At 37.2% G+C, this 16,393-nt stretch overlaps 1 protein-coding gene across 5 annotated transcripts in view; it reads left to right on the top strand.

Moving 5' to 3' along the window:
• Window positions 1-16,062, top strand: part of GLT1D1 (glycosyltransferase 1 domain containing 1) — a 70,664-nt gene extending 54,602 nt beyond the window's left edge. For 2 of the 5 annotated variants that reach the window (XM_035341126.1, XM_035341122.1), the window contains exons 11-12: window positions 1,208-1,306; window positions 8,937-10,412. In XM_035341126.1, coding sequence (XP_035197017.1) covers window positions 1,208-1,306; window positions 8,937-9,083 — 246 coding nt within the window. In that variant the 3' untranslated portion in view covers window positions 9,084-10,412. Of the gene's footprint in view, window positions 1-1,207; window positions 1,307-8,367; window positions 8,896-8,936; window positions 10,413-15,920 lie in introns of those variants that run through there. The other 3 variants (XM_035341124.1, XM_035341123.1, XM_035341125.1) reach the window with 3 other exon arrangements.
• The last annotated feature ends 331 nt before the right edge of the window (window positions 16,063-16,393 follow it).

Raw genomic sequence — 16,393 nt, 5'->3', positions numbered from 1 at the left:
GCATCCCAAGACTTCCAATTTCATCAATAGCAATTAAAATTTCAGATCAGGATATGCATGAGTAACAGAGCTGAGTGGCCTGGGTTTGCATACTAGGTACTTCAAAATCTAAACCATATTTATTAAAGTTGCCTGGCCTTAGGTCTCTTGGAAATGTTTTACTGGCGTTGAACAGATTTTGTGCTGCATCTCTTCTGATCCTGCAGGCAGCCTGAAGTGCTATTATTAGCTACCTCATACTACCATGCTGAAATCCCTATGCTTCCTTTCCTTTTTTTTTTTAACGTATATGCTTACATAAACATACGTACATATCTATACAATACATAAGTGAATAAATAAACAACCAGCCCACAGTTCATGTGGAATCAAATTCTACTTCTTCAGATGTATCCCTTGGTCCCTGAGGAATCCCATGCCAATAGCTTCGTAGGTAATGTTTTGAAAGTGTAATGTTCTGAAAGCATAACCTTTTCTCTACCCTCCTTGGTATATATTGTTCACAGACAGAAACTATGTCACTGCGTGCTTCCCTATATTCCCTGAACACTCAAAGTCCAAGACTGGTTATAATGACAGACACTATCAAAAGCAGAATTCCTTCCAGAGCCGTATATAATGAATAGGAGTCAGAATTGAAGAGAAGGAACCATTGTGACCTTTGCTGTCATTGGTGCTGCCCACTTCTCTCCAGTTTGGCACATGTAGAAAATCTGTGAAAAAACATGTTTTAATGGAGCAAGAGAACAGATATTCTGTGTTGGGGAAAGTTGGCTTTTTGTGCGATAATCTCATCCGTGTACGATAATGATAGGAGATGGAGTGACAACCTTTAATTTCATCTTCTTAAATCCTGCCATATGTCAAGAACTTCCAATGGAAAACAAATTGCATACTTTGAGGAATAACAGAATAAAGGATGAAACAGCTATTCATTGACTTTCTGGATTGATTATTGCCTCTGAAAATATTTTCAAAGTTACAAGACTGATAAAAATGTAAAGAAAATATTTCAGTGAGGGTCCATATATGAGTTCACCTTTAGAAATGGTATTTTTCAGCTAAAAGGTTGAATAGAAAGAAAGGTTGGATTAATTGCTTCTGCTTTTCATTTTAATGTTGTCATCATTAACATCTAAAAATCCCTATATCCTAATAATTCCTATATCCCTATAAACAGTTGTTTCCTTTCTTCATATTACTCTAGGCAATGGATTTAGATATTCCAGTGCTGGCAAGGAACATTCCTGGGAATGCAGCAATAATAAAACATAAGGATACAGGACTGCTATTTTCAGATCCCCAGGTAATAAAACAACAAAGCCTTACATTAGTTTTCTTTCCCTTCCAAAATTTAGGTTCACTTTGCATTACGTTCTGGTGTCTCTCTGGAAACTTGGCTTTTATCCTGAGCAGTTTATCTCAGATTCCTCTTAAACTCTAGGTGTTAGATTGCCTTTCTGGAAGCTTTGCTGTTGTCTCACATACGTTTTGCAGTTCACTAAACTTTTACTAGGTGTCAGCCTTGCAGAATGTTTGCCTAGCCTGTGCTGCTTTAGAGCCTGCCCTCTGAATGGGGCTCTAATTGAAGCACTAATTGAAATACGAACTCACATTAGACAACCAGTAGCTGACCAAAAGAGAAATATAAGCCTGAAGTTTTAGACAATGTATTATCTAGCAGTAAGTGTTCATATAAAGCAATATTAAGTCAAAGATATTACTTGGTCAGAAATTAATTAATGACTAAAATTAAACAATATTTCAAAATAGATTTTCTGGGAAGATAAGTAGGACTGGTTAGAGGGGGAACACAGAACAACGCATATGTAAATGCTGCAAATTTGTGTGTGTGTGTTGTGGCTTTGCTGTTACATATTTGTATATGTTGTGGAAGATGACTTTCAGACACAGATTCCTTTATGTTTTAGTTCATTCCTTTTCTTATGTGGTTCCCCTAAATATAAAATGCTGGAGGAAGTCTATGGTAGTTGCTTTTAAAGTCTCTATTCTAAAATATTACACATAGCTTTTCTTCTCTTATTTTTTAAACTTGTCTAAAGACTGTTAAATATATATATATATTATTTAAAAAAAAAAAAAAAGATTTTTTTGTAGTCACTAGTTCTGATTATGAAAAGGGAAGGCTTATTTTTCATGGGTGAAAATTTTCATGGACTAATACTTTGGGCTTTTGTTTAACGGAAGGTAAAATTGGTTTGTATGAGGAGGAAACATATCCTACATTCCTACATTTCTCTGATGGGATTCTCTACAACTTCAAGAGAGTAGAATTGGACCAGCAAAAATCACCTGCAGTGTGTAGTTTTCATCATCATAAGTATGATCTAAGAGACATTGTGTTGTGTTTTCAATTGGTTTGGTATGTCAGCATATTTTATTATTTATTTAGTATACCTTTTTTATCATTTCCTGCTCTGGTCATATATATCATCATGTACAGAAATCCCATATTTAATTTTCAAACTAGTCATGCACCTATTTTGCAAGAGTTCATTCCTTTTACAATCAATTAACTAATTAACCACGATGGCAGTTAGGGAAGAAAGCATTAAAAAATCAACTTGCTTATTGCCATTATTCCATAAAACAGAATTTCCTAGATACCAATTATTAACTAAATCCTTATTGTTTTTATCCAATTCAAGATTAAATAAAATTTACAGGAGCTGTCTCTTTGATAATTTTGCAAAGTACAAACTGTATCATATTTATCTAGTTTGTGGAGTGTGTGATTAATGTATCCTATTAAGTGGTGTTTAAGGAAGGTGAATTCTCTCTGTTAGTTTTTTTTTTGTTGTTGTTTGTTTTTTAATGGAAAAGATTCTTGCAGCTCTTTTTTTTTTTTTTTTTTTTCTAGAATATTCAATGTTTCCAGTGGTTCTACAGCAAGATTTCTTTGTTAACTTCTGGAATTTATTTTGCTGGGGAAGCAGTCTCTCTTCTTGAGATATCCCTTGGTAATGGGGTACCTTCAGGGTAGTGGAGGCTGAGATACAAAGCTAATTATAAAATTAGTTGTACATGTATACATGTATTCCTTGCAAGCAGCCCATTGCCTTCCATATGCTTCTTCAGAACTTTAAGGGTATACGACCATGTTGAACTCACACACTGATGTCTCTCCTGATATTAATTCTGATACATTCTGTCTGGTGTTTCCCTCAACATGCTGGCTGTATTTGGCTTGAAATTCAGATACATTATTCATACCAGACCCAATTAGTTTCATCATACATCCTTGTAAGAAGTCTCCTCTGTGATCTCAAAGCATCCTGCATTCCAACTGTTTGTTTGGAATTTGAGATCAAATAAAGTATGCTATAATTGCCTTATATAGAGGAACGAATAATTTTGAGCACAGTAGCTCCAGTGATAGCAGTTACTGTTCACATGGATAAAACAGCAAATGTATATTATTTTATAAAAGCCCTTTATCATTTTGTTGGTGTCAAGTTATGTATGAACTATCAACATTTTCAAGTGGGTCAGAAAAATACTTGTTTGCAGAATAATACCCAAACCCAATGCAAAGCTTGAAGAACTTTCTTCTTGTGTGGATGTAGAAAGAATGCCAATCATCTTCACTCATGTTTTTTAAGATAAATTAACCATTTGCATTTGTTGTTCCTTATCTCGCAAACCATGTCAAATACAGTTTTTAAACCACTGTATACAGTCTATCTTATTTAGTTCTCCTTTTCCCCATCCTGAGATCTGTATCTCCTCTCATCTCCACCTGTGTGGCAATTTGTTAAACTGCTCTGCTCTTCCATTTTCCTGCAGCTTGCATTCTGTCGGTTTGTTGAGCATTCTGCTTTGCTTAGACTGTGCTGGAAAAAATAAGTTTCATTCACATACACAAGAATGATCTCTCCTCAGCTGCTCAGTGCCCACAAGAAAAAAGAGGTCCTTCAAAAAGAGGTTTCTTATTTTTCTCAGGATGCCAAATCTCAACTTCATAAAATTCTAACTCATAGCATGTTTCATCCTTCTGACCTCTTGTCTCTATCCACCATTTTCTGTAAATCGAAGTGTTTATTCCATTCCACACAGAGACAGGCCTTTAAAGAGACTGACATGTCTATTTTGTCATACAGCCTTGTCCTTTAGTCCCTGGATGAAAGTTTGATCTAAAAGAATACATTGCAAAATGTCCAAGTCTATACTCAGCAAAGTCAAGTAAAAGAAGGACAAGGTTAAATTCTGCTCAGCACATGAAATCCATTCTTTTTAGCCCAAAGCTAAACCAGACCACAATCTGGAAACAAACAGGAAAAAAAAATAATAAATGAAAATCTGGAAGACTCCAAGTGACTTTATATGGACTCTGAATGGAGATCCAAATGGAGGCAGTTCATTACACTGAGAATAAATTTTAGTGTGTTACATATTAGGGAAAATGCTTGTAATGGTATGGAGAGATTGGTACTGTGTTCAGGTGGTTGGGAAAGTGTTTCTGTCTTGAAGAAGCTTAGGCACCAAATATTTTTAAGAAAATGTAAAAGGAATCTTCATTGTTTCAGATGAAGAGAGAACCTATTTGGTTGTGATGTATGGACTTTTTATTTGGACTTTATATGGACTTATTTATTTTTATTTTATTTTTTTTATTTGGTTGGACTGTATTATAGATCAAGAGTAGAAAACATTGCTTATTTTCAAGTTGTACTGGGGAGGAAAAGTTTTGCAATACGGTAAGCCTAAATATGAGCATTTGGTCTGTGGACCGGACCGCCTTATCTTTTGAAAGCTAAATTAGAGGGATAGAAATTGACTGTTATGAAATGTATATCGTTTTAAATCGTGAATGTTGTTGGCATTCTTCTTCTATTCTTGATGAAAGAGAGCTTTTTGGTTTACAGGACAGTAGGAAATTGTAGTCATCATTAACCATTTCCACAAATGCTGAGGTTTCATATTTGGAAATAGAGAAGGTCTTGCCAATCACTGAAGACAATATTCAGATGGAAACAGCAGTTAAAGTAAAGGTGAAAGCTATTAAACATTTTGTCCTTGATACTACATCATCTGTGCACCTTACTTTTAAATCACGTCTTGATTCTGCCATTACTTGAATTTGCAAGTGTATGGAATATATGACACTGAGTTAATGGGACCTGAAAGAAAAAATGATAAGAGAGAAGAATAGCCAGCTGCTCTGGGGCAAGACCATGTTAAAAAGGAAGACACAAAGAGTTATTCAGCATCCTAGGGTTCAAAATTATGTGTCCAGCATCTGTGAAAGCTCACAGAAGGAGCTGAATAAACAGAAGGAAGTAAATAAACTTCAAAGGTATAAAGCAAGGGGCCAAGCACAGACTGAATTTGATTGTGAGCAGGATCCAGAAAGACTACTGTTATCAGAGAAAACTTTTTAAGTTTTAAGAGAGAAACATAGCTCAGCTGGGTACTGGCAGTGATACACTGAATGCACATTGTTTTCCTCTGCCAATTGTGGGTCAATGCTGTTCCTACAAGGACTTAAAACCAGAATACAGCTGACGTTTTAGACCTTTGAACCTTGGTTCTGAATAGATTAATTTGCAATGTGTGCAGTGCCAGCAATCACTGTTTACACTCCCCTAGAAATACTGACCCCTTGCCCCGTGAAGTACACAGATGTGCCAGCTAACTTCTGAGATTTGCCTGCCACTAGGTAGGTATGTCGCTATTCTGAGTTGTATCTGGCATTTGCCTTTCCCAGAGTGACTGTCTGCTATTTAAGAATCATGTCCTTTTATCTGCTGAAGCTGATATGAAATGGTTTAATTGCAGAATTACTTTTGTTATATAAATAATACTAAAAATGCATCTTATTTTCATCATGTGTGAGCTGTGGCACCAATGTAATTCTCATGGTAATTGAAGGAATATTTGTTCTCCTTTCTCAGTTCACTCATTTTGTTGCTTTATCTTCCAGATAGTGGTATTTCTGTGCTCCTGCAAAATATTATACACAATTTATTTTAGGTACGATATAAAGAAGCTGACATTTTCTTTAAAGATGATTGGTCAATTTACCAGGAGAAAAATGTACTATGGATGTTTGCTGTTGAAAACTGCCAGTGTTTAAAGTGAAGTGCTACACAAAAAGAGGGCACATGTAATACCACTTATGGATGTACATTAGGTGATCTTCACCCTGTTCTTCTGGGTTGTGTCTAACCACATAAGAGTGCACAAATACTTGTGCAGATATCACTTGCAGAAATACAGCGTAGCTGCTGATTAATACACATTACCGCACCGTAAGTAGTTTGCATATCATAAGCTTCTAGAAAGAAAAATGAAATCCTTGATTTTCTGAACGAGCTGAGTTCTGAATGTCTGCATTCTGCAAGTGCCCCTACTTCAGACTCACCATGAAATTATGACAGAAATGCAAGTAAGTGTTGGAGTTAAGGACGACACCTGATAAACAAAGTTATTGCTGTCTAAAGCTCAGTAGCCAAAACTGAGAACAAGCTAAGCCAGATGCTCCAGGAGTACAAAGCAAAACCCAGATAAGTCACAGCAAATCTTCCCATTGGCTTCCAGTCTGATAGTGACTTGTAGGTGGTCACATTTGATTAGTAGAAGTAGGGATAAAGCTGAGAAGTCCTTATTCCCAGTCTCACGGTATTTTTCCATTTGGTTTTTCTCACTCCTGCAGTTTCTCAACTTTTATGCTTTTAACTCAGTTTGGCATTTTCCTGAAATTATCCCCAGCACTAAATACTGTATCTGTGAAGAAGGATCTCATTTATTCTATCATTTACATGTTTCCAATTTTTTGTCTTCTATATCCACATTTTAAAAGAACGCTAATAGGACTACCTGTCAAGAAGTGTTACATTGCTGCTTCTGTTCTTAGGTAATTTACATAAATTGTTTTTAAACATTACTTCAAATAAAATCCTCCACAGGAGCATAAAATTAAAGTTGGAATGTAGTTCAGTGTGAACAATATTTATTACTATGATTAGACAGGCAATTGGATGAAACTAGCGTTAAGTCAGTAAGACGTTCCTACCTTCCCTGTTCCGTATTCTTGGCAGATACGGAGGAAGGAAAAGAACAGATCTCTGAAGTCGGAGTCCGTGGCTGTATCTGCAGTGTCTGATAGATGTGGCCTCAGGCTACTCTCTATATCAGACTCACTTGTCAGAAAACACCGGAATGCCAGGTAGCTGCAGATGGAAGGCAGGCTGGTTTATGTGTGTGGCCCTCATGGTTATTCCAGAGGCCACTCGGTGCTGTGTGGACAGAGCCAGCATGACAGAAGAAGAGTTTGGGAATGGAGTGGACAGAGTCTGAAGGTGGGCTAGAGTTCTGCAGCACATCTAAGGTAGAGAGCATGTGGTGTGCCAGCGCTTTCTAACAGGCATCGGTGAAATGCATTTGGGGTGCAATATGTGCTAAGATCACCGGGCAAGGAGTGTGGCTTTTTTGCACCTATTAACCATGCAAGTTGAAAAACATCTCTGCCAATATTACAATGTGGTGCTGATTCCATGTAAAATTTGGGGTTATTGTTAATATGCATGTGTGAAAATCATCTTCATCTGGTATTTACCTTTGTAGGTTTGTAACTAAGGTTACAAATCTTTCCAACAGAACTGGCGTGTGCATCTCTGACTATTTAAATCTCATGTCAGTGATGCATATATTGATAGTTTGTCTTGTCAGTGAGAGTCAAGGCAGTGATTACAACACGTTCGATGTGATTTCACGTATCAGTGTTTCCCAAGGGTCATGCTATAGTTATGTATTATGCATAGCCATAACTTTCATTACAACAGCAGCATTGATTCTGTGGTAACCAAAGATTTTATATTTATGTATTTGTTTATATACACAGTGCACTTAGGTTTTCAACTATAGTTTGCCAGTTAACCTAGTGTTGATATAAATGCTGGTCTTATTTATGATGCTTCCTTTCACAGCTGACAGTTTGTGTAAATAATATATCCCCTTCCTGCCACCCTTTTTTGTCCCCCGTGTCCTTATGCACCAATCTGCACTACCAATTGTGTAGTAATGTATTACCTTAATTTTCCATTGGCACAATAGCTATCTGCATTTCTGAGCTGAACCAAGACAATAGTTTGCAAAGATCTGAGCCCATTTGTAATCAAGCTGAAGTATTGGAAGTTTCTCTTGATAGAATATTAGATCAGCTGCTCAGAATAGATTAGTTCAGACATCAAATCACCTTTCATATGTTTGAAGTTCACAAATTCTCTTCCCTTGAACCAAATTAGAGTGGCAGAGGAGCAGACAAAATAATAGTTGTCATCTGCCAGGTCTAGTATTTTACCAAATACAGTTAAGGGAAATTCATATATGGCTTTTTTTTTGCAGAGCTTGATGAGTTTACACCGGTGGGTCTGTAACTGTCCAGACGCAACAACTCTCAAAGATCTTGTTGCTGCATGCCTACTCTTAGAGCTGTTGACTATCTTTATGTAGTGGGTTTTTCAGTCTCACTACAAAATAACTAAACATGTTAAAATAGCATTGAGATAAAAGCTTAGTTGGGCTGAGATCAAATAATCTGATGCCAGCTATCCTCCATGCAGGAAACCAGGTGAATTATTTAATTTATAGCCAGTGTGGCTTTCTAACACTTGGGTAGGCAAACAATTTTTGTGGCATTAAATTCATTGCCTATACTTGTCCTAACACCTGTGGGATTTATCTTTGATTTTAAATGACTTGGTGGGCTGAATAAAAGATATAAGGTAATTATTTATTGATCATTGCTTATAAATAAACTATGGTACTTGACCTTGAAAAATTACTTTGAACAGTCCTGTTTATTCATTCACAGATGAAGTGTTTTACTGTAATCAAGCTACAGGTACAAGTTATTTCAGAATCATCAGAACTTCAAGGAACCTTTAATTTATTATTTTCTTTATCTTTTTTAGGAGTTTGTTGTGCTGTCCAAGAGTTTGATGAATGACCCCATTATGGAAAGAGAAATTGTAACAAGGGCCAAAGACTACGTGAAGAAACATCACTCATGGGAATGTGAAAGAAAAGCCTATCAGACTCTTGTCCTAAGACTCCAGTGAACCGCAGAACTTCATACCTAGCAATCTGTATAGAGCGCCTTAATAATGATGGAAACTTAATTAGTTTTGGGTTTTTCTGGGTTTCTTTTTAGAAGAGATAGTAAGACATGCATTATTATTCTATTCACCAACATCACAGGAGTTCCTGCTACTTCAAACTATCAAATTTATCTAATTCAACACAGTCTCTAGTATACCAATTCATCACAGACCAGTATCATTTTGTAAGATCACACAGGAGAAATATACTCCTCGAACAGACACAAATTCTTTGTTGTAAGGCTCAAAGGGAGGATGATTTCTTGTATACAGTGGAGCACTCAGCCACAAAGAGCTTATGTCAAACATGATTGTTACATCCTAACAAAATGCAGTACCAGTTTTATTTCCAATTATACAAATCTGAATGTATTCTGGTACATGTGACATACATACAAGTTCATAAAACCACATTTAGTTACATATAAAAAGTACAAAATTATTAAGATGAAAGCTTTCTTAAGACTAGAAGACCAATGTGTCTATTGAGTGCATAAAGATTTGTGGGCCAAAACAGCAAACAGAGTGCTTAGAGAATCAAGGAGTACAGTAAATGTTTAACTGCCATAAAGGTACCTGAATTCCTTTCAGATAAGCTGGTGTGGATGAAAAGTCCCATGCCTGCATTTTTTCTTGCGTCCTGGGAGTAGGGCTTGTAGTTTAGCACAGGACTGACAAGCGTGCATGGCTTCAGATTCCAGAATTGCACAGGCCTTTCCTTGGCAGCAAGAGGTGCTTGCAGGCAGAAATGCTTTGTTACATAAAATACCTCTTAATTTGCCAGTTACTTTGGTACCTCAGTGATTTACCTATTTAATGAAAGACTTATGCGAGCTGTAAAATGGAATGAAGGAAAAAAAAAACAAAGGTATTTTCAATTTACTATGTATTTTGGTACTGTTCATTCTCATTTGTGGTTCTCGGGATATATTGTAACATACTGCAGCAGGACGTTTTAAAGGGACACTTATCTGTGCTTGAAGTCCATAATAATCATTTATGGTAGTGCAATATTTATGGACATATATTTGATTTAATAACTGGTCATCAAAGAATTTGTATTTATAGAAAAATGAGTGTCATACTTTTAATTCTTACTGGAAAACACTATATGCTTTATATAGGCTTGATCCTGCCCCAATGAGAACCAGTGAATTTTCTGTTGATTTAAGTGGCTATTGAGTCAGGCTTTTCTTTGTATAATGAAATTCAGTGTGTGTTTTAAGATTTCCTCTGTCTTTTGGATATTTTGCAATTGTTGAGACAGTAAACAAGGAATTTGAATTTGAATGTTGTGTATTGATCTCTCTAAAACATATCCCCCTTCTATTGTAGTGTGCTCAGCCTTGCCTTCAGCAACGTGGGACATAATCTCCAAGGGAAAAATGGGCCTAATCTAAAACCTGAGAATTGCTACATTTCCTTTTAAGCACATTTCTTCTAAATATTTTTCATGTCCTTTGACATGCTGATATGTAAATACATGTGCACTAGTTGTCAGTTTAGAAGCCGCCAGCCAACATCTGTCACTGAACAGCTTCTAAACCTGCGGCTCCATCTTTCTTTTGACATGTCACTCCCTCCATTACCAGAGAGTAGCAGGCCCTCTCATGGGACTGCTGCATCTCTTTTAGCCACAGCAAGCTATGCACTAATGGAGGAACCCCTATGACACTTTCAGCATGTTGTATGTGGTAGGGGACATTTATAGGCAATAGCTATAAATGTTTTTGTTTGTTTGTTTGTTTGTTTTAACAAACTGAGCCAACTGCCGGGCATCCTGTTCCTCTTTTAACATCTCCCAGACCTCCTCTGCCAGTGTGTCTCTGATACTTTGCTTATTTGGCTTTGACCTATAGGTCTCCCCCCAGCCCATTTCCTATAGCATTTATTGTCCTCTGAGAAATGCAGGTTATTAAAAACAAATAAACAAATACATAACATTGGAGAGAAATCAGCTATACTTCAAAGCAGTGAGGTAATGGTAAATGATTGGAAATAGTAATGATCAGAGACCTTTTTCCAAAGTGTGATATGTTTATTACCAAGCTTCAAGGAACTAAATACATTGAACTGGAATTTGCGCTATTTCTGGCAAAACAAAACATGTGCAAGTGAGAAACTCTGCTACACCCTCAGAATGTAATTAACATATGATTTTTCAGGCTGTATTTAATCTATAAATATGAAAACTGCATCTGGGAAACAGCATGCTCATTTGCATTTGATAACCATACCAGCAGCACAAACAACCCGTCTGCAATATATGCATTAAAAAATAAAAATTAAAGAAAGAAAAAAGGGAAGCCAAAATAGTGGTGAGCTCAGCCCTCAGGACTGTTTTACAGTCATCAAACAAGGCAGCGTTCATCAATCAAGGGCATTCAGCTTTGATATCATTTATCACATGGGCTTGTGTTCTGCTGCATGAAGCCTGTCTAGTGAGGCTAAAAGGTTGGGGCAACAACTGCTAGGGAATTTCATCACAATAAATTACAGCTGAATTTTTGTTTTAAATTTAATCCAGTGTTATGTTCCAGGCCCATAAATATTCAATGAGTCTTGTAAGTCCTTTTAAAGAAAATATTAGACCCTGTACAGGCAATTTTAGGTATAATTATCTATCATATGACTTCATTCAAACGATTTTACATTTAAGAATAATCCTTTTGTTGTCCTGCAGCCCTAATTACGGTGTTTATCTTCCACCTTCAAAGCCCTATTTCTTATCATAGCAGCTTTTTAAGCAAGGCACACCTCATTGGGATACAGATACAGCTCCAAAAATAGCATGGGTTCTGTTTGCAGGAAAAACCTGCATTATACATATACCCCTGTGGCTAATTCTGTATTTCAGGACCTTGAAATGTACTGTTAATTAATCCAATTACATGCATTTTATTTTGCAATTAATTCTGTCACTGAATCCACAGGATTTGAATGAAAGCTGTGGACCTGTACAATGCCATTTCCTTTCTTGGCGCGATTACTTCAGGAGTAGAGACAATTTGGTAGTGTGTGGCAAAACCCAGCTAGAGCCTGTGGTCTGTGGGAAAGAGAGCTTCCTGAATTAGGATTTCATTTTAATTAGCCCTAGAGCACACATATATTAATTTTTAGACTTAATCTCTGCATTCCCATTTCAGCCTTAACCAGGATATGCCCTAAGAAGGCTGATTCCAAGTTAAGTCTTCCCAGGTTTGTACACTCCAGACAAAAAGTCATGTTGGCTCAAAGCAGACAGGATTTAGCAGCTCCCATTCCCGCAGTCGTGGCTCTGCTGTTCCCCCAGCATGTGGAGCCCACGCTGCCTGCCCTCCTCTGCTCCTGCTCTGCTCTTACCCCTCAGAGGGTCTCTGTAGGAAGCCAGGGGATCTGTCTCTCTTTCATCCTAGAGCAAACACAGAATCTGTCAGACTCTTATCCTTTCCAGTGCTGCAATCAGCACCTGGCTCTGAGCACCGGCTTTGGGAAAACAGATTGTACTGATCTAACTCTTATCTTGGCAATAACCAGAGCGCCTTGGAGGTGGCCTGCACAACGTGGCTGGAGGGAAGGCACGTCGTCTGATCGAATCAGGGAAGGGATTTAGATATAGATCTCTAAGGCTTTAAACAAAAGTCAAGCTTTCCTCTTTGGCCTCATTACAGCTCATTTTAGAAACATTTCAGAAGTCATGATTGAGACAAAAAGCAGTGCTCCCAAGGAGCTGGAACATGAATGTGGCTGTAAGGTTATTAACATATTCTTTACACAGTTTAACAAAGGCTGTATTTGAGGGGGCTTAGCTCTAATAATACCTAATGTAACATGGCATTTGGAGCATTAATGTTTGAAATTCAAACAGCGTGACTAGAGTTATCAGGGATGCCAGGGTTTGTAGGACTCTTGCATGTTCAGCCATGGTAGCCCAGCTGAGTCAATGGATGAATTCAGAGCCCTTTGGGACACCGCTTTCAACCTCATGTTGACCACTGTGGTTTGAGGTCCTGACAGAAGCCTCAGAGCTCTAAATTAGCCAAAGGAAGTTACTTGGCGATCTCAGGGAAATCAGTTTTGATGTTTTGCTATTAACCTACTTGATATATCAGGACTTAAGATGACAGCCATCAAAAGAAAACGTTAAATTGTATATTAGAAGATTTAAAAGTATTTGTGCTCCTTCTGCAAATATAATTTAGCATCAACATAGATGAAGATTAAGCAATCCAAACATCTCAAAGGTCTACCCTTGTGTTTAATGAATGCAGCAGAACTTCATTCTTCTTTTACGACACATTTTCTCCTGTCTATTGGGCACATAACCTGTTCTGTCTCTTTCTCCCCACAGTCTTTTTAATCTTTTGGTCAAAAACTGTTCCACATGAAATTAAAGAAACAGTTTTGTCAAAGGCTTGTCAGAGGACATGGGTGCTTCCAAGTGGAAATCAATCATTTAATGGCTCAGTGGGATCTGGGCATTTTTTTTCATTAAGTTGTCCAAAGTGATTTCATCACTTCAGAATGTATTTCCCTTCCATCCTCCTCTCTGTGGCTGGTCCAAGCCCAGTTGCTTTAATGTTTGAAACGCATACCCCATAGGCAAGCAGACCTCTGTGGGCCAGTCAGCAAGAGCTTGGTATTTCCTTGCACATGTCCTGGTATTCCTGGATGTGATAGGCACAAGTAATTCTGCCTGATATACCCCCAACGGAAAGTCTTGATCCTCTAAACATTTAACTGTATTCAGAATTTGAGAGTAAAGATTAAATAAATAAATAAATAAATAAATAAAAAATAAGACAAGACAGTATGTCACCAAACTCTTAGAAAAAAAAATGAGGTTTTTGTTTCTAAAATTTCTAAAAAGGTGGGTAATTTTTATGTGCAATTTAATCCTCATTAAATGAACTGTATTTTTGTCAAGTAACTATTCCATACATTAAATGTAATTCCTATGACATCTATTTTTAGGTATTAAATATTGAGGGCACTTTAAATCTCTCATTCTTTATAAAAATGTATGACAACATTTGTTTTGCCCCATTCTACAAATTCATTTCCCCTAAAGCATTGCAATTAAGCTAATTTAAAACATTTGTTTAAAATTAAACAACACATTAACAGCAGAGAAAAGCTGGCTGCTGAGAAGCTGCTGAGCACCTGACCTGAATCTGCATTTAATCACCCTTACAGCCCCCTTAGCCCTTCCTACTGTTCAAGAAGCAAGTCCATCACACCTCTTATGATATTTTAGTATGCTTCTTACTTTGCAGTTTCCATTCTTGTGTACTTCAGCACAAATCCTCTTAGACATAAGTCCAGTTATAACTATAACCTTGCTAGATGAAGGTATTTCATTTGTCTGATTCAATCAAGTTACATCAAGCATTGAAACTAAATGCCCCTGTACTGCTTCAAAAATCCCTGCCATTGAAAAGTTGCACTGTTATTTTAGTAGCTTTAATGAAATGAAATGAGTTATGGAATCTTTAATTTAAGTAATATATCAAAAGCCTATATGAGTGGAGCATGGCCTTTGCTATCAGTGAGAGCCTCCTGGCTTCTTTCCTGGCTATTGTTTTTCTTTTAAAATACATTCAAGCAAGAAATTATCTGGAATCATAATTTAAAAAAAGAAAAAAGAAAAAAAAAAAAAAGAAGGAATCACAATTAAAAGCAAAACAAGACAAAACAAAACAAAACAAAACCCTGCTTAGCTTGTACAAATGTTCGCAACTTGCATTATCCACTGCAGTGCACTTCCAAGTTACCCAAATATTAGTTTTGCTTTCTGGAGGTACTGCTTGCCCATCCTCTAGCACTAACACTTGGTACTTTTGGGATGGGAAGAGATTCCTGGTTGTTTGGCCGGCTCTTACCACAACCACACTCTGGTCTGCAGCACAGCCAATAAATACTATCAGCAGTAACTATTGGCTCTGCAATCGTTATTTCCATACCTGATGTAACCCAGCAATGACAATTTGAAGAGGAAGGTGAGGATGTAAAAGTAACACACTCTAGTGTAGTAGCAATGCCCTCAAATACCAGTACAAAATATTGGCACCTCAGTCCCTATTTAGAAGCCGACTGCTGCGCTCTGGGAATCAGACACTACCACAGCTCCGAGCTCTTGCTCCTCAAACAGTGTCAGTGACTGCTGGAGTTGAGGTGTGATCTGAAGGCATTAAAGGCTGTCTCACACTTTATAATGTGGTTATAAATAATATTGTTTTGGCCAAGTAATAGTGACAATATAGCTATTTATAGACTGCACTAAAGGTCAGCCTAGAAGGTTGCATCCTTTTCTGTATGAAAATATAGCAAAGTAAGAGGCAAGGGGGGAATTCAATAACAATCTTCTGAAATAGGAGAACATTAATATTACATGTTCTGAACATTCATAATCTTTTAATACTATTTCCCTCACTTTTTGACCTCAGTATGACCTTCATAATGATTCTGTTCTGAACAGGTTTAAAGTCTTCCACAAATCCTGTATCTCATCTTGTTTTTTTTGTATCTACAGTTTCTTACTGATTACATATTTCATTGTTGTAGCCTTGGGAAATGCTCCTGGGTGTCCCTGGAGTATTATGCATTTAGTTACCTAGAGCATCTTCCATCCTTTTTAGTTACTTTTCTGCAACTTAATGAGATCATTTTTCTATCTGCTCCACTCTTAAAACATGTGTCTCTGCACATCATTTCTTTGAATAAAACATCAGAAAGTGTTTAAGCTTGCACTAGGGGAAGTCCCCCAGACATCATCGTTAAGGTAGCATTGTTCCACACTGAAGTGACTTCCCTTTTTAGAGCCTGCCAAGATTTTGCCAACAGGCAGCTCCCCAGCAGGACCGAGTCACCTGAGCCAGCTCGGCTGGGGCATGCACTTTGCCACAGGAGCCCAGAGCAGTGCAGAGAGGTGGGAGCTGTAGACATGCCCATGGACAGACAGGAAAAAAAAAAAACAAACAAACAAACAAAAACAAACAAACAAACAAACAAACAACATTAATGAAATGGGACACTCACTGAAAGCAGAAATAAGAGGAAATAAGCAGAAATTGAAAGCAGAAATAAGAAATAAGAGAAATCAACCCTTTTTTTCTGTTAAGCAAGGGAAGCTCAAAGGAATTATTACTGATGTCTTTCAAGAAGCTCGCATTTGTTTTGAGGACAAGGAAAACAGCATTTCTCAGAACCAGAACTCTCTTCTCTGGCAGGTATCTTTTATCTGCAAAACAAGGGCTTTTTCTTTCCTTTCCTTTCCTTTCCTTTCCTTTCCT

This window comes from Oxyura jamaicensis, chromosome 15 (assembly GCF_011077185.1).
Source record: "Oxyura jamaicensis isolate SHBP4307 breed ruddy duck chromosome 15, BPBGC_Ojam_1.0, whole genome shotgun sequence".
NCBI lineage: Eukaryota > Metazoa > Chordata > Aves > Anseriformes > Anatidae > Oxyura > Oxyura jamaicensis.
The sequence above is the reverse complement of the archived record's forward strand: the minus strand, read 5'-3'. Positions and strand labels throughout refer to the sequence as shown.